Source organism: Chionomys nivalis, chromosome 22 (assembly GCF_950005125.1).
Source record: "Chionomys nivalis chromosome 22, mChiNiv1.1, whole genome shotgun sequence".
Taxonomy (NCBI): Eukaryota; Metazoa; Chordata; class Mammalia; order Rodentia; family Cricetidae; genus Chionomys; species Chionomys nivalis.
The window spans coordinates 44,052,880-44,077,877 of record NC_080107.1 but is presented as its reverse complement, the minus strand read 5'-3'; the positions used below and the strand labels follow the sequence as shown (position 1 = coordinate 44,077,877).

The 24,998-nt window shown below is 51.5% G+C and overlaps 1 protein-coding gene and 1 pseudogene across 4 annotated transcripts in view; both read left to right on the top strand.

Moving 5' to 3' along the window:
• The window catches only part of Ntng2 (netrin G2), a 65,552-nt gene that overhangs the window by 28,993 nt on the left and 11,561 nt on the right, over positions 1 to 24,998 (top strand). For all 4 annotated transcript variants that reach the window (XM_057755449.1, XM_057755448.1, XM_057755452.1 and 1 more), the window contains exon 5: positions 22,987 to 23,159. In XM_057755449.1, coding sequence (XP_057611432.1) covers positions 22,987 to 23,159 — 173 coding nt within the window. The remainder of the gene's footprint in view (positions 1 to 22,986; positions 23,160 to 24,998) is intronic.
• LOC130864716 (selenoprotein W-like) lies at positions 21,815 to 22,374 on the top strand (annotated as a pseudogene).

Below are 24,998 nucleotides of genomic sequence, written 5' to 3'. Positions count from 1 at the left end.
ACTAGGACTGTGTGTGTGCATGTGTGTGTGAGAGAAAGAGAGACATTTCTACACTAGGACTGTGTGTGTGTGTGTGTGTGTGAGGCATTTCTACACTGGGACTGTATTTGTGTGTGTATGTGTGTGTGTGCATGTGTGTGTGTGTATGAGGCATTTCTACATTGGCACCGTATTTGTGTAGATGTGTGTGAGGCATTTCTACACTGGGACTGTATTTGTGTGTATATGTGTGTGTGTGCGTGTGTGTGTGTGTGTATGAGGCATTTCTACACTGGCACCGTATTTGTGTAGATGTGTGTGTGTGTGAGGTATTTCTACACTGGCACTGTATTTGTGTGTATATGTGTGTGTGTGTGTATGAGGCATTTCTACACTGGCACTGTATTTGTGTGTGTGTGTATGAGGCATTTCTACACTGGCACTGTATTTGTGTGTGTGTGTGTATGAGGCATTTCTACACTGGCACTGTATTTGTGTGTGTGTGCATTTGTGTATGAGACATTTCTACACTAGGACTGTGTGTGTGCATGTGTGTGTGAGAGAGAGAGACATTTCTTCACTAGGACTGTGTGTGTGTGTGTGTGAGGCATTTCTACACTGGGACTGTATTTGTGTGTATATGTGTGTGTGTGTGCATGTGTGTATGTGTATGAGGCATTTCTACATTGGCACCGTATTTGTGTAGATGTGTGTGTGTGTGAGGCATTTCTACACTGGGACTGTATTTGTGTGTATATGTGTGTGTGTGCGTGTGTGTGTGTGTGTATGAGGCATTTCTACACTGGCACCGTATTTGTGTAGATGTGTGTGTGTGTGTGAGGTATTTCTACACTGGCACTGTATTTGTGTGTATATGTGTATATGTGTGTGTGTGTGTATGAGACATTTCTACACTGGCACTGTATTTGTGTGTGTGTGTATGAGGCATTTCTACACTGGCACTGTATTTGTGTGTGTGTGTGTATGAGGCATTTCTACACTGGCACTGTATTTGTGTGTGTGTGTGTGTATGAGGCATTTCTACACTGGCACTGTATTTGTGTGTGTGTGTGTGTGTGTGTATGAGACATTTCTACACTGGCACTGTATTTGCATCTTGCATCATTTCTCCCTCTCACCCACTCCCTCGTTCTGCTTTTATAAGGCACACAGCATGCCCGTGTGTATTTCCATATTCTGACAAGGATTGGGAAGGAGAGTGTAGAGGCATGGAGTGGGGAAGCCTAGAGCCAGTTCCCTCCTTTATCTGGAGTGGGTGGGGTGGGCGGAGTGGGCAGTACTCTTGATTGCAGCGTGTATCTACAATTCTTTCATGTTGATGCTGTGTGTGGACTCCAGGGCACGAGACAAAGGTGACCGGTCAGGAAGTAGAGTCAGGTTCCAAACAGGCAGAAAGACAGAAGCAGGCGTACACTTGCAGCCTGCACTGTAGATGTCCGTGATTTTTAATTCTTACCAACTTGGGATAGGACATTTCAAATCTGGAACATGCTGGAAGCCATCTGAAAGTTGGCCACTACCTTCATTTCTTTCCCTATTGCTGTGATAAAATGCCCTGAAAAGGGGCAGGAGAAGCGGCTCGGTGGTTCCGAACACTCGTTGCTCTTTCAGAGGACCCAGGTTTGGTTCCCAGCATCCACACAGTGATTCACAGCCATTGACAGCTTCAATTCCAGGGGATCTGATGCTCTCTTCTGACCCACATGAACACGTACATGCAAGCAAAGCATTTGTACACATAAAAATTAACAAATCTAAAAAAGATTTTAAAATACCCTGACAAAAGCAACTTAGGGGAGAAACACTTTATTCTGGCTCAAAGAGCAGTTGAGCATGGCGGGAGGTCAAGGCTGTAGCAGGTGCTCAGCCTTCCCAACGCTGCCGCCCTGTGATGCAGGTCCTTGTGCTGTGGGGACCCCAACCATGAGATGATTTTCTTTTTTTTTTTTTTTTTTTTTTTTTTTTGGTTTTTCGAGACAGGGTTTCTCTGTGGCTTTGGAGCCTGTCCTGGAGCTAGCTCTTGTAGACCAGGCTGGTCTCGAACTCACAGAGATTCACCTGCCTCTGCCTCCCAAGTGCTGGGATTAAAGGCGTGCGCCACCACCGCCCGGCTATGAGATGATTTTCATCACCACTTCATAGCTGTAATTTTGCTACTGTTATGAATCATAGTGCAAACACCTGAGCTTTCTGATGGTCTGAGGCAACCCCTGGGAAAGGTAGGAACCACTGCTGTGTATCACGTCCCCAGTCAGGAAGCAGGGAGCGACGAATGCAGGTGTGCCTTGTGGCTCCCTTTCTCCACTTACACAGTCCAGGAGCCCTGGCAAGAAATGGCTGTCGCTCACAGTCATGTATCTTCCAGCTCAGCTGACACAATCAAGATAATCTTCACAGGTGGGCATGGTAGCACACACCTTCAACCCAGCACTCAAGAGGCAGAGGCAGGGGGATCGCTGTGAGTTTGAGACCAGCCTGGTCTATAGAGGGAGTTCCAGGACAGACAGGGCTACATAGAGATACCTTGTCTTAAAAAAAAAAAAAAAAAGATAATTCTCATAGGTATGCCCAGAGGCCTGTCACACAGGTGATTCTAGGTATGCCCAGAGGCCTGTCACACAGGTGATTCTAGACTTTGTCAAGCTGCCAGATAACATCAAAGGTATTACCATAGGAACCATGGGCCCACACATTTTAGACCTTGAGGTAGCATCAAGGTGCCCAGGCCCTGAGGTTCAAGCCCCACCCCTCCATCTCCTTCTCTAGCCCTCTCTTTTCCATCTGAGACAAGACTGGGGCCACTGGGAACCACTGTCTCCACAGCAGGGTGGCAGGGGAGTCCCAGCATTCCTTTGGCACACAGCCTTTGTGGGCATAGGGATTCACTGTCATGGTGGTGAGAGCATGGCAATCAATTCACAGATAGAATGAGTACTCTTCAGGTGGCTGGTTGGCAGGAAAGCAACAGCTTGGCTATTGATTAATTGGGTCTGGTTAGATGGCACGAGGCAAGTGGAGGAGCCAGAAGAGGAAGCCCCTGAAGTTCCCAAGTGATCTCAGGTTCTAGGGCTTCCCCCATTCCATGGCACCTGCCTCTTTCTGTGACCAGCTGACAGCAAATCACCCCCCAAAGGGGTATTGAGGGCATGAGGTCCCACAAGCCCAGGCTGAAGCACTGAGCAAGCTGGACTTGATCCCGGCCCGCGGAGCTCACCCTGCAGGGTCAGTGCTGCTATCAGCGGAGGAAACACAGCTGAACTAAATGCCAAGCAACCGGGATCCGGACTCATGTAAAGTCAACAGGCCTCACAAATTTCTCTGGTGAGGCACTGGCCTCACGGACTCCTGGGGTCTCTCATCCTAGCTCTGACACCATCCCTCAAATACTGAAGGATCGTGCACCACAAGGCGACGTCCCACCTCGCCTTCCGGGTCTCCAGTGCTTTGTTTCACTGGTGGCTCCTCGCTCAGAAATTACAGCTCCAAGGAGGGCCCAGATGGCTGGGAGAGCGGATTCAGAGGCACCTGGCAGGGTCCCAGGGAATAAAATGTTAATACAAATGGACACAAAAGGTGTGCAGGGCTATGACAGAAAGATCTCACAGGTGTCTTAAGAGTGAAACCCAGCCACCAGCACCCTGGGGTTCTGCCTCCCTGCAGCCCCATCCCCAGGGCCCCATTCCTGGAAGGCTGGAAGGAGACAGGAGCTATTTTCTCCTGCGTGTGGAGGAGCTCAGGTGCACAGTCTGGGCAGGAGAGGCTGACTTTAAACTGCACGGAATCCGGGCCAAAAGCTGCATTGGAGGAGGAATGAGATCATCCAGGTTCCTGTGGAACAGGGACACACAGCCTGTCCCAGCAGCCTGAGCCTCACCCTAAATTTCCAGGGGAGTTTTATAAGACAAGACCCACCATGAACCCGGGTGGTGGTGGTGCATGCATTGAATCCCAGCACTCAGAAGGCAGAAGCAGAGGCAGGTGGATCTCTATGAGCTCGAGGCCAGCCTGGTCTACAGAGCAAATTCCAGGACAGCCAGGGATTCATAGAGAAACTTTGTCTCCAGAAAAGAAAGAAAGAAAGAAAGAAGGAAGGAAGGAAGGAAGGAAGGAAGGAAGGAAGGAAGGAAGGAAGGAAGACCCACCATGAATTGGCGTCCACTTGGCAGGTGTCAAAGAGATCCAGAAAACAGGGTTCTTGCAAAGCCCCTCCAGTGAGCAGGGGAGGCAGGAATTTCCCAGAAGCAAGCTGCCAAATGAAAACCTGTCTGAGCCTCGGTTCATCTGCAATATGGAACCACAGAACCAATTTCCCCAGTGTGTGAGCTGTTGAGGCAATGCTGGCTTTATAGTGCGTCCCCTTCCTTCACTCAAGTGGCAGCCGAGAAGGGGGGCAGGGGCAAGGACAGTGCTACTGGGTAAGATGTCCTGGTCACACCCAGTCCAGATACTGGCACCTAGGAAAGGCATAAGGAAGTGCGCCTTTCGGCTAGCAGGGTGTGCAAGCCCCAAAACCCCCAGGGCTGGGAAGCGCTGGGAGAGCGGGCCGGCATGTCATCAGAAGCAATAGGAAAGCGGGTAGCCTATGGAGACATGCAGCCAGCCAGCCCCTTGCAACACAGCAGCATGGGAGAGAAGACACACAGCAGGTGCTGTGTGAAGCTCTTGCTCTTTAAGATACCAGCATCACCCTCCAAAGTCTTTGGAAGCCCTGTCCATGTGAAACAAAATACCCCTGCAGTCCAGTCCCGACAGCCCCAGGGCCCCTTGCAACTGCGACAACAGCCACACAGGTCCTTGGCAGGGCTGGCACATTGGGGGCTACCCACCAGGTCTGGGAGTCAAAGGGAAATGGAGGGGGCACCCGATTCCCACAACCAGGCCTCACTCTAGAGCTAGATTTTTCTACCCAGAAAACTCTTATAGGCTCCCAGGAACCTGCCGTGCTGGCCTTTTATAAGCCAGAAACAGAAAAGGAGTGAGCTCCCTACTCAGCATGGTCAATGCCGGGTTTTGGCTGTGTTTTGTCCTCTTTTTCCCTGGAAGAGGCCAAACCCTTGAGAAAAAGGGGACCGCTTGATTCCAGGGTCCTTACAGAGCCTGGTGAGGACCTGTCACTGTGGACTCTGGGCCACACCCACCCTGGTCTTCTCCTCCCTTGACCCTGCCCCCTCTCTTGCCTCCCTGTCTTTTTCATAAACCTCCTGTCCCTATTGATCGCCAGTAACAGGAGATGCAGTCACAGGACAAGAATAGAAATGACAGAGAGAAGAGAACCTGCCGAAGGCAGGCCCGGAGCAGGGGGAAGGTGCCTTTCTACCTGGACCTCTGTCACCCTTGAGTCCCTGCTGCAAACCTGAGTAGGAAGAGAATCCTGGACGACTGGGGAAGATGGAGCTGTCCCTCAGTAATCGTGACCGCCGCTTACAGAGCAAGTCTTGCAGACTAATGCCCCCCCCCGACACTTTTCTGTGGTTTTTTTTTCATCGAGCCCTACCCCAGGAGGATTCTTGTTCCCATTACAAAATGAGAAACTGAGGCTTGGAGGTTAAGAAATGGATGGGGCCGAGTGTGGTAGTACATGCTTTTAGTCCCAGCACTCAAGAGGCAGAGTAGGTGGATCTTTGTGAGTCTGAGGCTAGCCTGGTCTACATAGTGACACACTGTCGCAAATAAAAGAGTTGAAGGGCTGGGTATGGTGGCACACACTTTTAAACCCAATATTCAGGAGGCAGAGAAAGGTAAATCTCTGTGGGTTTCAGGCTAGTGTGGGCTACATAGTGAGTTCCAGGACAGGGAGGGCTATGTAGAGAGACCTTGTTTTTAAAAAGGCAAAAAAAAAAAAAAAAAAAAAAAAAAAGAAAGAAAAAGAAATAAAAAAGAAAAGGAAAGAAAGAAAAGAAAAGAAAAAAGAACTGCTGTGTACACCCATTAGAGGGCTAAGACTCAGAAAACAGAAAATCAAAAGTGTCGGGGAAAACATGGGACAGAATGCACTGCTGATAGAAATGTGAAATGGCCCAGCTGTGTGGGGATAGTATGATGATTCCTAAAAATGTTGACTATGGAATTAACATGTGACCCAGTGATTCTCCTCTGATCCACCCAAAAGTATTCAAAGCAAGGAAGGACCTAAGAGATACCTATGCAACCATGTTATGTCAGCAGGCCCACCATAGTCAATGATGCAGTGTCTTCCGACAGATGATAAATGCAAGGTGGTCTACACATGGGATGGAAATTATTCGCCCTTACAAAAGGAAAGAGCAGGGTGTGGTGGTGCCGCTCAATAACCCTAGTATTAGAAGACAAAGGAAGAAGGATCTGAGTTTAAGGCCAACCTGGGTTCTGCAGTGGGACCTCATCTAAAAAAACAAACGGGGGGGGGGGTTGGTGTCACAGCTTAGTGGTGGGGCACTTGCCTAGAACAAGCAAGGACTTGAACTCTATCCTCAGAACCATATGAAAATGGAAATGGATGGATGGATGGATAAATGATAGATGGTGGAAAGATGGGTAGATGGGTAGATAGATGGGTGTGTGGGCAAATGGGTGGGTGGGTGGATGGTGAATAAATGGACAGATGGGTGGAAGGATAGATGGATGGGTAGATGAGTGGGAGGATGATGGATAGATCGGTAGATGGATGAGTGAGTAGATGGGTGGTGGATGGATGCTAGATGGGCAGATGGATGGATGGAGAGATGGATGAGTGTATGGTGGATAGATGGGTGGATGGATGGGTGAGTGGATGGTGGATAGGTGTATGGGTGTGTAGGTGGGTGGTTGGATGGATGGGTGTTTGTGTGTGTGTGGGTGGATGGATGGATGGGTGGGTGGATGGATGGTGGGTGGATAGATGGGTAGTTAGGTAGATTGATAGGTGGGTAGTGGATGGATGGGTGGGTGGATGGTGGGTGGATAGATGGGTAGATGGATGGATGGGCGGATGGATGGCAGGTGGCTGATAGATGGGTGGATAGACAGACAGGTGAATGGATAGATGGATGAGTAGGTGGGTAGAGAGATGGATGGGTGATGTCACATCAGATAGGTGTAAAGAAAGATAGGTGGGTGGCTGAATGGATAGATATCTTCCCATATTGTACTGTCCAGGTACAAATCTGGTGTCGGTTGTTCAATTAGAACAGGAGACCTAACCTGCCTGTCCTTCTCACTCTGTGGATGGAGACAGTGGCCATGAGGAGTAAGTGAACTTGTCCTGAAAAGTGTGTAGACATGCTCAGGCCCTGGGGAGCAGGAGTCAGCACCACTGTCACCGACTTGGAGCCGGAGCCCTGGGTTGTAGGGAGCCAGAGTGTCTCCCACCTGGATCTGAGGGCTCTTAGGGGCAGAAGACTCCAAGAAATGTGTTCTAAGTGTTTGCACGTAAGGTCTGTTCAGGAAAGGGCCCACATGGAACTCATTCTCAGAAGGACCCTTGGCCCTTTATGTGTTTATTTAGTGCATGTGGTTGGTGTGTGTGCGTGTGCATGTTTTTTGTTCATGTACATGTGTGCACACATGTGCGTGTGTGTGTTCATGTGTGTACGTGCATGTGTGTGTGCACATGTGTGTGTGCGTACATGTGTGTGTGATATAAAATACTCTGGTAAAAACAACCTAAAAGAGAAAGAACTTATTTTAGCTCACAAGTCAAGGCTACAGCCCATAGTGGGGGGTTGAGGTAGCAGGAACTTGGTCACATGACCTATAGTCAGGAAACAGAGAGATGAATACATGCTGCTTGTGTAGTCCAGGATCCCCGCCCACAGAATGGTCCTGTCCACAATCAAGGTGGGTCTTTTTTTTTTCTTTTTTTTTCTTTTTTTTTTTTTTTTTTTTTTTTGGTTTTTCGAGACAGGGTTTCTCTGTAGCTTTGGTGCCTGTCCTGGAACTAGCTCTTGTAGACCAGGCTGGCCTCGAACTCACAGAGATCTGCCTGCCTCTACCTCCCGAGTGCTGGGATTAAAGGCGTGCGCCACCACCGCCCGGCTTTTTTTTTATTTTTTGAGACAAGGTTTCTCTGTAGCTTTGAAGCCTGTCCTGGAACTAGCTCTTGTAGACAAGGCTCAAGGCTGGCCTCAAACTCACAGAGACCCGCCTGTCTTTGCCTTCCGAGTGCTGGAATTAAAGGCGTGCACCACCACTGCCCCGCCAACATGGGTCTTCTCATATCAGTTAAGGATAATTCCTCTCAGGCATCCTCCAAGCTATTGGTAATCTTGGTGATTGTCCCCAGATGCAGAGTCTTGTTTTATGGGTGAGTCTAGACTCTGTCAAGCTGGCCACACTCACCATCACAGACAAAATCATTTATCTTTAACGGCCTCTCACCCACCCTCCTGCCCTGTACCTTCTTCCACGGAGGACGTGTATACTCTTTTCCAACCATTGTGAGCTGGGTTAAAGAGCCAAGTGAGTGGTGTGTGCAGGGACCATAGGCTTCCGAGGCTCCTCCGGTTGGTGGGTTCTCTTCATGTGCTGGGTGGGGCGGACCCACCCTCTGCAGAGAGGAGCTAGGAGCCTGGGGTTTGGCTAGGATACCAGGACGTTGGGAGTCTCACAGTCGCTCTAGGGATGCAAGGATGGTGTCTCTTGCTGGCATACATGCCTGGCTCTCTGGTCCCTTGTTTTTGGAGTTTCTTCCCTCTGACCTTTCTCACCCCTTGTTAATTCACCAGCAGTTTTCAGCCATTGCAGTGACAAAGTGTCATACCCCAGGGCCTTAATGCCTCAGGGGGTTTCCATCTTTTCTGACACCGCAGTGAGGTGCCGGGTTCTCTGAGGCTGGGGCAGCCTTGGCAGACTTCATGTCCTTGTGTCTTTGCAGCCTCCTTCTCTTCCCAGCTGCCTCTCCATAAGTCTTGCCTGATTTTTCCCTCTATACTGACTTTTTGTTTTGAAAGTTTTTGTTTGTTTTGTTTTGTTTTTGGGGGGGTTTTTTGAGACAGGGTTTCTCTGTGTAGCGTTGGCTGTCCTGGAACTCACCCTGGAGACCAAGGTGACCTTGAACTCACAGAAATCCTCCCACCTCTCCCTCCCAAGTGCTGGGATTAAAGGTGTGTGCTACCACACCCAGCCTCTGTCCTGTCTTTATAAAGATTCTAAGCATAAGATTTCAGGCTTGGGCTCACCCTCTCCAAGCTGGCATCATCTTAATAAGATGAACATGCTCCCATAGAGGCCACGTATCCGTGGGACGATTGTGGCAGAAACTGACCCATGCTGTACCCTACACCGAATGGGTGTGAGCAGGTGCTTCAGGTCAAAAGCACTGAGGTGTTGGCACTCTGAAAGGAAGAGTGTGGGGCAAACCAAAGCCATATATGAAAACTGAACCAATGAAAACAGGGTAATTCCGGGACAAACTGAGAGCTGGACCCACGTAGTCAGCAGGTTGCCTCTGAGGAGAAATTGAAGGGTAAATGGGGGAGGGGAGCCATTCCCAGCAAGGGGAGCAGGTGCAGAGGCCTTGTCTAAGATGGGTGTAAGAGGGTCTAAGGACTCAGCATGACCAGGTGACAGTGATTGAGATGTGGTGGGTGGGCACAAGAGGGAAGCCCTGCAGGCAGAGCTGGGTGGCAGTGGTCCCCGTAGCTGGGGAGGCGTTGATTTTGGTGACAGTCTGGGGAGAAATGAGGTGAGACTGTGGACTGTGAGCAAGCGTGGCGATCACGGTCACAAAGGCATGGAGAACATGTGAGACCATGCCCACAACAGCCTGACTGGGTCTGATGGTGGGAGGTGACCCTGGAGGGAACAAGTGAGCAGCCACCTCTGAATGGCTTCTGGCCGTAGAGCTGACAGAGTGAGCAGGTGTATGCTGAAAAGGGGGTTCCCAGGAGACTCTTGGGTTTCTTGAGGTGCTGTGTGGATGGGGATTTTACCTAGTCAAAGAGCAACAGTTGAAGAAAGAAGTTTCTGGAGGGAATTTTAAAAACTTCTATTTATGTGCAAGCATGTGCATGTGTGTGTGTGCTACGTGTGTGCCTGCATGTGTGCTGTGTGTGTGCTATATGCATGCTGTGTATGTGCGTGTGTGTGCTGTGTGCATGTGTGTGTGCTACGTGTGTGCTATATGTGTGATGCGTATGTGCATGTGTGTGCTGTGTGTGCACGTGTGTGTGCTGCGTGTGTGCGTGTGTGTGTGCTCTGTGTGTGTGCCTGCATTTGTGCTCTGTGTGTGTGCACATGTGCATGCGTGTGTGTGTGTGTGTTGTATGAACATGGTCCTGTGTTAGAGGAAACGAGGTTATGGAAGGAAACTTTGAGATCTTGGAGGGGAAGGCAGAACACAGAGGTGTGGAGGCATTAGGGGGTCCCAGAAGAAGTGGCCCAAGGTGGGTTCGTTATCTGAGAACCAGCAGGTAAGCTCATGTTCGCACAGTCTGTGCTTGGTGCTCGAGGGAAGGAGTCGGTGGCAGCTTCAGGGAATCGGTATTTTGTCATCTGTGCATGGAGGCTTCGTCTGGCGTCGTAATGGGTAACAGGATTTATCAGTGGGCCTGCAGAGGTGATGTATATCAGGGCACTTAATAGAAAAGGGCTTGCACAGGAGCCCAAATTTGATTTAGCCAATGAACTCAATTGCCGGCCATCAGCTCCAGGAGGAGCTGCAGCCGGCATCTGTCCACATTACCTTGGCATCATCCAACCACTCCAGCATTCACAGTGGCCACTCAGCCTACAGCTTAATGTCATCTCCTCCTTCCTGGGGGCTCAGGTCTTGATTGGCAGCGTCCTTTGGACCCTGCCAGTCTCAGGTTCGTCAGCCTTGGGACCTCTGTCTGTCTAGTTAGCTGGATATGCAGTTCCTTCCAGATCCCTGTGGCTGTGGTCACAGATGTGCTCTGCCATCTGGCCACTCGGCTCCCTCAGCTTCTCTCCTGACTTCTCTCTTGCTTTAAGTTCGGATGACCTGTCCCCAGGATCACACGGCCTAACAAAGATTCAGGCTTCCTACCCACCAAGGGCCCAAGGCCACAGGTCATGAGTTTCTTATCCTGGGTTCAAGTTGGAATAAAGAATTAGCACCCCACCTTGAGGCCCACCCCACCCTCCACTCAGCCATACCCCTGCTCCTTTAGACTCCATGAGTCCCTCAAGAAGGAAGTGTCTTGGTGACCTGCAGGTGGAGGCTGCTTATTCGTTTCTCTGACTTCAGTGACCTCTTTCCCCTGCCAGCCAGCGTTGAATTGGAGTCTACTTTGTCATAGCCAAAAGCCCAGTGAGATTTTCCCCAAACAGAAGAACAATGCTCTCACTGGTGAGAGAAAAGAAGGCGCCACTGGCTGCTCCCAAAGGGTTGGAAGCCATCACTCTGGCTTTAGCTGGCCTCCTGGGTGACAACCCGTGTGCCAACAGGTGGGCAGTGGGGAAAGAAGAGGCTTTGAGGACCAGTTAGCCAGAACCCTTCCTTCAGTGAGTCGCTTCACAAGGAGACACGACGGGCTCTCCCCTGCTTCCCACATGGGCAACCATGGGTATACAGCTGTGCACAATCCCCTTGGGGCACAGCCCTTGAGGGGAGACATTCCTGGGGCCCCCTACTGCCCATCTCCAGCACCCCTTGTTCCATGCTCACCCAAACTCCCTGCAGCCTCCTCTTTGCCCCAAGGAGCAGGTGACGTCACTCACTGGCTTGGGAGCTGACCTACATTCCGCAGCCCTCCCGTCTGGGAGTCTCTCCAACACCCGCTCTTCTTGCCCAGAGGAGGAAAGGGCCAGCTCACGATTTTTGTGGCATACTGGTGCCAGGCTGGGGCCCAGATGGTGCCCCCTGCTGGTAGCTCCTGGGCATTGCCTGCCCCTCCCTGCTGGGCAGGGCACACTCTGGCCTGGCACAGGCCAGAGTTCCTGCAGTCCTCCATGTGGCTGTCAGGCACCCAGCTGGGCCTGCCACGTGTCCTGAGAGCTAGGCTTGTCTGGTGTGTGCCTTCCCAGGGAGATGAGCCTGGCCCTGTCTTGGAACTGTTTTGTTCTCCAGGGGCTGATTCAGGATTTGCCAACTTCAGACAAAAAGGACAAGATAGGCTAGACCACCGAGACCCCGTGTCTGTGGGAGGCATCAGGGCTAGAGTCCAGCAGGTGAGTGGGTGCACCCCACAGGAAGCTAAGAGTGGGCACAAACCAGGGCAAAGGTCATGTCTCAGCCACACAGTGAGCAAGGGTGGCAGGTGAAATACTGGGTGTCTTCTCAGGTTCAAGTTTTAGATGAACAGGGAACGGTTCCTAGTCTCATGGGACATAATTATGCGAGCAAAACCATTCATTATTTATGTGAAATTCAAATACCACCTCCCACCCTGTATTGCTGTTATTAACATGGAACCCTCCCATGTGGCCCAGAATGGCTTCAAGCCTTTCGACTCAAGCCATCCTCCTGCCTCTGGTATAGCAAGGGGAGCAGGCATGCTTCCCAGGCCCCAGGGTTGCTGTTTGCTATGTGTCCACAGAAGCTCAGGGCTCTATGGACATGATTTCAAGAGGTTAGAAGCTATGACCTCCACCCATAGGGGATCCTAGAGGCCCCAAGCCAGTCACATCTGTCCTGGTGTCTGCTGGCCACCATGGAAGCTGTCCTTGGGGCCACCGTGAAAGACTAGAAAGTCCAGCTTTCTCACCCCACTGGCCTCTGGGCTTGTTGGCTCTCAATCAAAGGCAAGTGTTCCCAGTCTGAGCCCAGTCCTCTACATAGATCAGCCAGCCTATCTACTCCTGTAGGAAGAGCCACCTGCCAAGTCCACAGGCCACTGGCTACCCAGACACTGGTCATCGTGTTTGCAAAGCACTGGATGCTAAGATCTGAACTTCCCCTCCTCTCTCCTCCCTCCTCCCTCTCCACTCCTTCCTCTTTCCTTCCCTCGTTTCTCCTCCCTCCCTCCATCTTCCTCTCCATTCCCTCCTCCATCCTCCACCCTCCCCACAGAAGTGAGGAGCTTGCGCCGTAGTCAGGCAATGTGTTAGGCACTTAGGAAATTTTAATGACAAGATTGAGAATCTGAGGTCTGATTCAACCGCTCCTTTCATAACTGAGACCCAGAGAAGTAACTCTTCAAGGTCACCCAGCAAATCAACCACAAGGTCTGAACCAGAAGGTTGCTGCTGAGTCAGCATTGAGGAAGTGAGCCCCCCCAGCCCCCACCATCCTAACAGTGAGGATGGGACTGGAGTATTCACCTGCCCCCCAGATCCTGCAGGCTGCCGCATCCCCCCCCCACACACACACACACTGTCCTTTTCTTCAGGGTTTAATAATTTATTCTGATGGCTAAGCTGAGAAGAACTTAGCATTAGGGAAAGGCGGCCCAGCCACGGTTTTCGGTTTTCTGACGAACTGGTTCTCAAGGTCAAAAGCAGTGAAGGGACCCTTGGGAGAAACGATCCTGGAGGAAGGGGCAGCGCCTGACCGGAGGGGGCAGCCAGGGGCCTGGGCACCTCAATCAGGGAGGCAGCCAGGGATCTGGGCCATCCACAGGCTCTGGATGGAGGCTGGAGTCAGCTTAGAGCTGCCTGGAGGTGCCGCTGCAGTAATGCGTGCTCACAAAGTCCAGGCTGCACAGCTGCTCCACAGCCCACTGCTGCCCCCTAGAGACCTGAGCAATGGCCTTGACCTGTGGGGCTCCTGCCTTCTCACCCAGGAAAGGGGAGGAGTGGGGCCTCGTGGGGATTTGCCGGCTTCAGTTAATAATGCAGGCGCTGGTGGGTAGCGGGGCTCGGAGTCACTCACACGAGTGCTTATTTATTTTCCTTACTTCCTCTCCCAAGGGTCTTCTAGATCAGAGAAGGAAAATCACAGGACAAGGGATGTCTGTGCCTGGGGTGGGGTGGGCCAGTTGCACTTCTGGGAGCTCACGTCTGTCTGAGAGTCAGACAATTAGACCTCAGGCACTGCCCCGCTGCCAGAAATGGAATCAGCACTTAGTGAACATGTGCTTTTTAATTACCCCCTCCCCCGCCTCCACTTTTGAGACAGGATCTTGTGTAGCCCAGGCTGGCCTCATGACGCAAAGAATGGCCTTGAACTTCTGGCTCTCCTGCCTCCACCTCCTCAGTGCGTGTAATGGGGTTGCTTGTGTGCACCCCCTTCTGCAGCGCCCTGCAGACTAGGAAACTGAGGCGGGGGGGGGGTCTTTCCTCTGGCCACAACAGCCAGTGGCCAGTGGGGCCCAGGTAGCATGGCCACCACCTCCCAGACTCTGGGAAAGAAAGAGGAAGGAACGAGCCTCAGTGGGTGGGCACCTACTGCGTGCAGAGGGTTTTGTGTCATGCCAGCCTTGCCCACGTGTGCCCGCACCACAGGGCATGCACCAGCTTCCCAAAGTCCATCATTTCTTCACTCATTTCTTCACTCACGAGCGACAGTGTTACTGGTCTCCCTGACAACCCAGACGTAGAGGGGAGTTTTGCTCCCATTCTACAGATGAGCAAATGGAAACCCTGCCTGGCTGATAACACGTGTACCTGGGCTGAGCAGAAGCCCGCCCACTGCTGAGCTTCCCCATGGCTACCTTGACTCTAGGGTCAGCTATGGAGAGCAGCTGTGGGTCTGGTTGACTTTTGATCTCCCAGTCTGGTACCACTTTTAGCCCACTGTGGGCTTTCAGAACTTCCATAGCCTTCCCAGGCCTCAGTTTCCAGGTCTGCATATTTGAGGGAGGATTGCAAAAGAGCTTGCAGGGGTTCTCATTCAAAGTGGGAACTTCAGGGCCCTCTGTCTTTACCCAGAACCTTTGAAAGCCAGACTGTGCGAGCCTCTCGTGACTGATGGACAGACGTTGCTCTTGAGCCAATTCTGGGGCTGCTGCCACTCACCTGACTCAACCATGCGACTCCTTCACTTTTCTCAGTTCTGCTGAGACAGAATTCACGCACCATGCATGCACTCGCTTAAAGAATGGTTCATAGAGGGCTGGCGAAATGGCACTGGCCACCACGCCTAGCAGCACGAGTTATCTCCTGGGTGAAAGGAGAGCCCTGGCCTTTGGAAGCTGGTGACCTGCACAGGGCTCAGTGGACTTGACACACAAAATAAACACATGTAAGTTAAAATTTTCGACCTCAGATACTTATGGAGTTTGAGGCTAGTCTGGGTTATATGAGACCATAAAAAGAAACACCAACCTTGAGAGAGGGTCTCTCTATGGAGCCCTGACTGACCTGGAACACTCTGTGTTGGCCAAGCTGCTCTGGCAGTCACAGAGATCCTCCTGCCTCTGCCTCCAGAGAGCTGGGATTAAAGGTGTGTGCCAGCACATGGAGCAATTTCAGGACAGCAGGAAACCCTGCTGCCCACAATCCCACTCTCCCCATGAGCCCAGCCATCTCCCACTAGTCCTCTTTCTGTCTCTGCAGACTGGCCTCTAGGGACAGTTAGCGGGAACTGACTTACACAACGTGTCTGGCTAATTTTGCTTAGTGTCGCATCTTCATGGTTCATCCAGGTGCAGTATGAAGCAGCAGTTCCTTCCTTTTATGACAGAATAGTCTTTTATTTTCTGTATACCCTACATTTCGTGGATTTGTAAGTAGATGTTGGGGTGATCTCCAGCTCTGGGGTGCAGGAACTGGAAAACGGGCTTCATTCTTTTGCACGTGTGTCTTATCGTAAGCAGGGCTACAGCCACCATTTAACCTCTCACGCATGATCTCCCCGAATTGCCTCCAGCACCCCCCTAGAGGACGCAGCTGTGGATGTGGGGTTTGGGGGGGATGAAACTGAAGCACAGCAGGGCTGATAGGAAATGGTGCTGACAGATGCCTCCTCGAAGAGGTGACATTGTTGTTCACCTTGCCACCTCTGCCTCAAAGGGTTAGCCTTGAAAAGGGAAAAGAGCCTTGCAGCAGGGGCCAGGCAGAGGGAACAGCACAAGCAAAGGCCCAGAGGACAGCAAGGTCAGGACTCAGGCTAGGTAGAGGTAGGGAGAGAGGGAAGGAGAAGGAGAGCCGTGAAGCACACCCCACCACCCCAGTACAGGCAATACCATTCACACTTGTGACGTCAGGAGAAGGAGGAGCCCCTGCCCTTGGCTGGGGTGGTACAGACCAATAGTCCTTGGGCAGCCTCCCTTGTGCCAACCAAGGCAGTTCTCCTGCTCCTCCTGGCACAGCCAAGACCAGGGTACCTCTTGTATTCTAGCAGAAGACAGGGCAGAGTTGGGACTGGCAGGGTGGGGCCTGAGCATGGCCCTGGGCAAGCCACTCCCCTCCCGAGCCCCTCGGGCCACTGGGCTCTAACGGCCAGCCTTCCTGTTAGCATGGACACAATCTGCTTCTCAGACCCAACTGATCTTTTATGCATTTTTAATAAGCCAAGGTCAATGTTATCACCCAAAGTTGACTGCAATCTTTTCTCTACGTAGCTGGTGTCTAAAAATATCCCCTCCTCAGGCCAGAGGTGTGGAATACACTCCTGGTTTTCTACAACTGGGTGTTCCTCTCCAGCTAGCTCAGCAGGGTGTTAAAAAAGAATTCAGAAGAAAAAGGAAACCTTTGGAGGTCATATGCATTTTGCAAACAAGTTTCTGTCAAAGTCAAACAGGTTTCTTTCCTGAAGTACTTGTCAGGGACTTTGGTAGCAATGTGCACTGTGAATTGGGTTGTTGGGGGTGTTAGGGCATTACTGCTTGTTTGACCAAAGAGGCTCAGGCCTGGAACCTTCTTGTACGTGAATTTCTGACACCGTAGATTCCTGGGGCCCAGTCGTCCCAAGAGGAAGAACCTACCATGCTAGCCAGCACCTGCCATCCACCTCTGTGCCTTTGGAGGAGTGAGCTGGCTTCTTCATGCTCCGCCCCTTAGGTCAGCACAGGGCAGACCCAGCTGCATGAGGACAGGGTGTGTAAATGACGCAGGCTAGACATCTGTCTTTGTTCCTTTGCAGCTGTGATAAAACACACTGACAAAAGCAATTTAGGAAAAAAGAAATTTGCCAGGCGGTGGTGGCGCCATATAATCCCAGCACTCGGGAGGCAGAGAACAGAGGATCTCTGTGAGTTCGAGGCCAGCCTGGTCTACAGAGTGAGTTCCAGGACAGCCAGAGAGATACACAGAGAAACCCTGTCTTGAAAAACAAAAACAAGAAAGAAAGGAAGGAAGGAAGGAAGGAAGGAAGGAAGGAAGGAAGGAAGGAAGGTTTATTTTGACCCACAGTTCAAGAGGACAATCCATGACGACCACAAAGGCAAGGCTGCCCCTAAAGCAGCTGGGCATGTCACATCCACAGTCAGGAGCAGAGAGAGATGGAGATGAATGCACACTAAGCTCAGGTCCCCTCTCACCCCCTACACACACACACACACAAACACACACACACAGGCAGCCCAGAGGTCCTGGGGGATTCTAGACCCAGTCAGGCAGACAGCTGACATTACCATCACATATCTGTCCTGGTTGCCTTTCTGTTGCTATGATAAAGCACTCATATCTAAAGCCACCCGAAGAGGAAACGATTTGTTTGGCTTCCAGGTCACAGTTCTTCATTCTGAGAAGTCCAAGCATGAAGTGGGGCTTTTCTCAGTTCACACAAAGTTACCTCCAACCAGAATTCACTCAGAGCCACAGGAGTCCAGCAGGAGCCATGGAGGATGCTGCTTGCTGGCTCACTCAGGCTCGTGCTTAGCTAGCTCCTTTATACAGCCCACCTCACAGGGAATGCTGCTGCCCACCGTATGGATCCCTCCTGCATCAATTAACACTCAAGACAATCCCCACAGCGACGTACAGGTCAGTCTAATCCTAATTCTAAGGGTTTGGACCAATGCATCATATATGATTCATGTTGTAAGATCATTTGGGAAGTGTGGCCATACACCCCCAAATCCTCTGCTCTGCCAAAGAGTGTGGCAGTGTGAACCCAGAGAGCCTAAACAGCTGGGATGTGGCTCAGTTGGTAGAGTGCTCACCTGGCATGCATGAAGCACTGGGTTCCATTCCCCTGCACTGCAAATCGGGTGTAATTCTGGTCTGTGAACCCAGAACTCTGGAAGTGGAGGAAGGTGGAGGAAAGTGGAGGCAGGAGAATCAGAGATTCAGGGTCATCTTTAGCTACATAGGGAGTTGGAGGCCTGGGAGACACAAGACTAGGTCTGGAGAAAAAAAACTGACAGAGAAGAAAATAGAAATCATTTGTAATCCTGCCCCTCCTTCCACCACTTGGCTTTGGGCTTTAGGGTACAGGTGTGTGTGTGTGTGTGTGTGTGTGTGTGTGTGTCTGTAATTTGGGAAAAGGTGAGACAGAATCTCACAATGTAACTCAGGCTGACCTGAAACTCACTTCATAGCCCAGGTTGGCCTTAAACTTATGGCAGTCCTCCTGCCTCAGTGCTGATTCCAGGCATAAGCTCCCCACTGTGCTATAGAACTGGGGGCTCCACTGTGACCACTCTGGTGTCTTCCTTTATCATGATCCATGTTCTATCCTGCGTGAACCCAGTGACCATGGAGTTGGATTCTGGCTCCACGTCCTCAGGAAGGGGACAGTGGAAGGTGTTATGAAAGCATTTGGAAACTGTGGCCTTTTGCCCTCACACTCAGCATAGTCCTTGCAGCTGGAAATAGTCCTGGACATGTTCCTTCATGGCTGTATGATATTCCATCCCTGGGATATATAGCACTTTAATTTGCAGTGGAGCTGTGCACCAATGAAGCCTCACTGACTGAACATCACAGTCTAGGTGGCCTACCTTAAGCACTTTCCAGCATCCCCACTAATTAGCTCGTGGTTGGATAGAATCGCTGCACACTAAGCTTGTCTTTTAACAAACCATCAAATAGCTGGCAAAGATGATTGAGTTCTATATGAGCGTGTAAACAGAATGACCACCTTGCCCATTATAAAGTCTAAACACTGAGGGAGAAAGCACCATCAGTGGGACTTCCTGTACCTTAATTCCCTTACAGATCAGGATGACTTGAATGTGGAAGGCCCTGGAAGGCAGGCATCCTGGATAGCCCAGCAGATAATGGGTATTTGGTGGGGTTTGCCTCCCACATCACTGCCCCAGAAGTTCCCCCCTGCTGATCCCTGTTCCTAGTCAGGGAACACAGGCACTGGGAGAGAGAGGCAGAGATAAGAAGGCATGATGAAGGGTCTAACCAGGCTGAAATTCCAAGGGGCGTTGGCTGTGCAGTGGATATGAGGAGGCCAGGAGTGATGGGCCTCCCGGGAGGATATGTGGGATGGGGTATGAGAACACAGTGTGTCACCCAGCCCCGACTGGAGGGGGGAACATAAAGAGAGGAAACGGTTCAGCAGACATAATCCCCAACACCCTGCTAACATAGAACCCAGGGCCTGCTATGCCACTTCCCAGATCCCAGCAATAGTCTTTATAGGATGATACTGTTCACCAGGTATGACAGGGACCCGAGGTGCTGCTGGTTTCCTGCCTTGGCTCTGGTCCCCAGATGAATCCATGTGCCCGGAGCAGCCACAGTGCTGTAAACTGTCAACTAGCTCATTGTGCCCCAGTAGGGCACTCCAACTACCACCATATGAGTCTCCTCTCCATCCCAGGAACCTCCTCACGCTCTTGCTCTTTCTAGAAGGTTCCCCCCTTTCTATACTGTCCTTCAGATTTGGGTTTGGCAATGTTCTTCTTGGAGCCTTTTTCTGCTCCCCCAGGTAGGAACCCCGAGTTCTTTTTTGGGTACCACAACAGCTGGCAAGCATAACTGAAGAGCTAGGCATGGACCCGCATTTACTAATAGTGCTGTTTACAGAACAGGTTTGCAGGCAGGTGGGAAGGCAGCCCCAGCTCCCAGGTACCCCCTCCCTACCGTTGTGACATGCTCACCACCTCACACTTCAGTGGTATGCCTGCTACCATTGTAAACATGTTGGTTAGCTGATGTCCAGCTTTTGCAAGGTTCCCTAGAGTTCTGACGTGCCATCACAGTATCATAAGGGGCATTTCCTCCGTCCTAATGCTCTCTTTGTTCGTCCTTCCATTCTGTTTCCCCTCTCCTGCCACTGTCCGTTCATCATTGACTTTGTTTTTTTATCATCTCCTAGTTGGTGCCCATCAGAGCAGGGACCCCCATCTTCTTTGCTAACCGTTTAACTTACTTAATTCCCAGTTCAGAGCCTGCCACGTTACATTGCCCTATAAAAAATTTTTCCTTGCATATTTTAATAAAAATAAGATTCCAATCAGCATATCAGCAATTTGCCTTTTCCAAATATTGACAATATATCTTGTGAGTCTGTCCATCTAGGAACAAGGCAAGCTTGTGCTCACATGACCTGCCTGCTTCCCCATGCTCCACTAATTTTGTGGGTTTGGCTTGGTTTTCTGGACTCTCTAGCCCTGGCTGGCCTGGAACTTGAGATTCTCCTTCCTCAGCCTCCCGAACCCCAGGGATTGCAGGGTCATACCATTATGTCCAGTTCTCTTTAACTTTGGGCTGTGAAGAGCTTCCCACTCCCACCCCCCACCCCCACTCACGCAAAGAGGTGGCTCCTGCTCCAACCACCATCTGAGGTCTTCTTTTTCCTTAGAGTCTCTACTGAGTGACCTTTTTCTCACCCAAAAGCCACTCTCAACTGTCCCATAACTGCACTTGCAAATATCTCTGGATTTCTCTAGAAGACAGAGACGTTAAGAACCAGTGTGCAGCAGCATCGTGACAACTGATATGCAGTAATATCATAAACACTTTAGTATCGACAGCCATGTGCCTTCTAGGTACACCAGGCATTTCTCTGAGCATGTGCCCACCCAAGGCCCAGCCATGTGCGCACTTGGCCCTGGACTGACGAGCCTTTGAAGTCCCTCCAGGGTTCGCTGGGGTCCCCTCCCTCCGTAGCAGTCTTCACCCTCTGTCACCCATCTACTGATGAGCCAGATGCACGTCTGCACTGTGCGACTGCATCCGCAGCCCACATGTTCAGTGGCATTCAGCGTGTGGCTCTGTCCTTGGCGTTTCTGTTCCAGATCTGGTCTGATTCAAGTTCTGCTCCAGCAGTGAACAATCTAGAAAGTTCCCTTCCTGTCTGCATCATCTGTGTTGTTCTGGGCAGTCATGGCTCAGTGCCTGAAGCCCTCCATTCTTAGGGACCCCCACTTCTGCCATGAGCTTGTGTTATGAACAGGACTGTGCCCCCTTTGGTGTTTGGTTACCCTGAGGTATAGCTTAAGGAAGACGGCAGAATCCATGCTGCTGTTTTCCCTTTATTTACCAGTTTGCACAATGATGAGCTGCCTATGAATATTTGAATAAACGGTGAATAATACATGTGTGGGTGAACTGGCGGGGCTGAGGAGCTGGGGTTCTTTCTGTCACCCTCAGTGCCTGGGTCTGTAGCCTTCAGCCAGGACTCTGTGAACAGCAGCGACTGGGGTGTGGCTCGCTATTGGTCACCTGTCCACCCACCTCAGGTAAGCGCTAATGTGGGTGTGGATATGGGGCTTAACAGGCCTAGGGTTTATCTACTGTGCACAAAGCCTTGGGTTTAATCTACAGAACATCAAAAACAAACTAACAAAGAAACAAAAACTCAATGATTGTGGGGCCGGAGAGATGGCTCAGCCTGTCCCCAAACTTGATGACTCAAGTGTCATCCCAGTCTTCCACACCCACGCTGTGTGTGCATGCGCGAGTGCATACACACACACACACACACACGTTGAATTAATTTAACTTTTAAAATGGGTGTGCTAGCCAATACCTATATCCCTAGCTACTGTCGGGGTGGCTTTGGGAGGGTCAGAAGTTCAAGGTCTTCTTGGCTACATAGCTAATTCAAGGCCATTTTGAGCTATATGAAATGCTGTCTCAAAAAAAATTTTAAAAAGCCAGGCGGTGGGTGGGTTGGGTCCTCGCACTGTGCGGGGATGCGATCTGGAGCAATGGCGCTCGCCGTTCGAGTTGTGTATCGTGGAGCTTGAGGCTACAAGCCCAAGTATCTCCAGCTCAAGGAGAAGCTAGAATATGAGTTCCCCGGATGCCTGGACATTTGTGGCGAGGGGACTCCCCAGGTCACCGGGTTCTTTGAAGTGACAGTAGCAGGGAAATTGGTTCACTCCAAGAAGAGAGGTGATGGCTACGTGGATACAGAAAGCAAGTTTCGGAAACTGGTAGCCTCCATCAAAGCTGCCCTGGCTCAGTGCCAGTGAGACCTGGAGGCAGGGTCCTGAGACCTCCTGGCAGCCGCCTTATGACAGGAAGGACTGAAATGTCTTAAAGACCTGTGGTCCTTCCTCGATGCTCCTGCGGCCACCAAGTCAGGCCAGAGATCGCCTCTGTGAGGGGGTGTGCCTCCCCAGAATCCACCTGTGCACACACCCTGCCCTGTCCTTCTGCCCCCTTCCTCACCTCTCCCTGAATCCCTCCATGTCTCCCACCTACCCTTTTGCCTTGGTTTCCCTCCTGCAGCTCAGACTGCTAAATGTTCCCAGTTGAATAAAAGCTGGATGAGGCAACTCAAAAAAAAAAAAAAAAAAGCCAGGCGGTGGTGGCGCACACCTTTAATATCAGCACTAGGGAGGCAGAGGCAGGCGGATCTCTGTGAGTTTGAGGCCAGCCTGGTCTACAGAGGGAGTTTCAGGACAGCCAGAGCTACACAGAGAAACTCTGTCTCAAAAATAATATAATAATAAATATAAATAATATATTAATTAACTAATTAATTAATTAATATAAAAAGGAGTTCAGGTTGTCAAATTGCTGAACCATCTGACATAAGGGAGTCTCTCTCCACCTAAGAACAGAAGTCCAGGAATCCACACAGGGCAGCCAGAACCAACCTCAGGAGGTCCAGCGTGCCCCTGGCTGGAAAAGGTATCTGACCCATGGGAGTGGGCATCTGCCCTCTTTGTCCAGAAGGAGAGTCTGAGTGTGCGGTGAACGACTGATCTCCTGAGTCCCTTCAGGGCATCCCGGCACAGTCCTGGCCACTCCTGCTCCTGAATTCTTACCTTCACCAGAGGCCCAAGTGGTCCGCCCTGGAGCTCACTGACCTCCCCCAACCTCTGGTCTCCTCAGGTGCAAATGCAACCTGCACGCCAACCTGTGCACAGTGCGCGAGGGCAGTCTGCAGTGCGAGTGTGAACACAACACCACGGGCCCCGACTGTGGCAAGTGCAAGAAGAACTTCCGTACACGGGCCTGGCGAGCTGGCTCCTACCTGCCGCTGCCCCATGGCTCTCCCAATGCCTGTACGTATGTAGCCAACCCAGTGGCGATCCTCATCCTGTGCCCCAGGACTATGGCTCACATGTGCACTAGCATGCATGCACACACACATACACACACACACACACACAAAGGAGGGGGCAGCTGGCGTGGACACGCACACATGCTGACCCTCCAGCCGCCCTCCTCCATGTCAGCCCTAGTTGCTGGCAGGCCAACCCCAACCATTGGGCTTCTCAGCATCTTGCTACCCTTCTTCACTCTGAGAGCAGGGTGGGAGACCTGTGGAGATTCAGGGCAGCAGGTACAGTGAATGCCCCCTAACAATCAGTGGTTATGGGGTGCATGCAGCATGTCACATATCTGGCACTGAACCCCCAGCCCCGCTGCTGGAGGTCAAGCACTAACCTTCACACTTGGCAGAAGTGTCCTTGGAGACTCTTGTCTGAGCCCCTGTTCAGCCCGGTCTTGTCCCCACCTCACTCAGCTATCAAGGGGAGCCACGTGAGAGTTTCCTCACACATGTCTGTATCATGAGCATTCTTTGAGAGATCCTCATGTGTGGGGGACCCCAAGAACAGGCTTCATGGAATCATAGCTCCCACAAGTCTCTGGGCTGCAAGTAGAGGAGAGCCTGAGCTGGCTTCTCAGACCCCTGAAATGTACCAAATGACCTGTTCCACTGAGGCTGCATCAGGATCAGTGGCTACATGTGGCTTCCCTGAGCCCTTGCAATACCCTGGGAGTGCCATGACTACCCCACCCCCAGATGAGCCCCCAAAAGCCCAGTGCCCTCCTGGTTCCACAGCCAGTCCCGGCCAACACAGGACCCAGTGACAAAGCCAGGGTCCACGTGGTTCCCAAACCACATGTCCCATCTGCCACCCTCCCTCACCCCTAAAAGATTCATGTGACTTTATACTGATCAAAGCCGAAGGCTGCGGCAAGGCAGACGGTGACAGGCATGGTGCGCGTGGGCTACAGCCAGCACTGTGACAAGCCTTTGAAGGGATGACTTGCCAAGCACCGTGAGGCACTCAAGGGTCTTCAAAGGCACAGAGGGGGCTTGGCGGGCTGCTGGCCTGCCCCCATCTAGCTCCCTCCTCCTGGGTGCCTCTCCACATCTCTTCGTCTCCCGCGCCTTCCTTTAGTCCTCGCTGCTACCTCTTATCGGTGGGCTTGTCTTCCCTCCATCTCTCCTACACCACCCCACCACTTCTGTTTGGTTCCTTTCACAGCCTCCCACCTGTCACCTCCACCATCATGGACCAAAACTCCTACCTGCAGAGTACCTAAGAGAGCCACTGTCCCATGCCCTGCCAACCAGACAAACAGACCCCAGGGTCGCTTTTATGTCTTATCTCCTCCCCCATCTCACTCCCACTTCCCTCTATCTACCTCCTCTCTGGGACCTCCTCTTTATAATCATAGGGACACCCCCTCCTAGGTGCCCACCTACTTCAAAGCCTTGGGAGTGAACCTCTAAGTTGTCAGTCTCCCCAAATACAAGGCCCCTGTGAAATCACCCTACCTTTCCCTCACCATTCCCTATTCCCAAAGCCAAAGTCCTCCACACCCAGTCTCTTGAGACTGGATCATTCCACTGTGTCCCTGTGCCTTCCTTAACTGCCTTCCTTACCCTCAGGACCAAACTCTGAGGTCACTTGGCCTCTGCACCCCACTGTTAGCACCTAGTCCTTGCCCTCAGCTCCCACACTGCCAAGCTCGTCTATGTCTCAGGCATATGGTACCTGCCGGGTGTGTAGGTAAAGACTGGAATAGGGATCAGGAGAACCACCCAGTGCCCCGCCCAGCCCAGAGTCCCCACAAATCCTCGGAACCACCAAGGAAAAGCCGTGGCT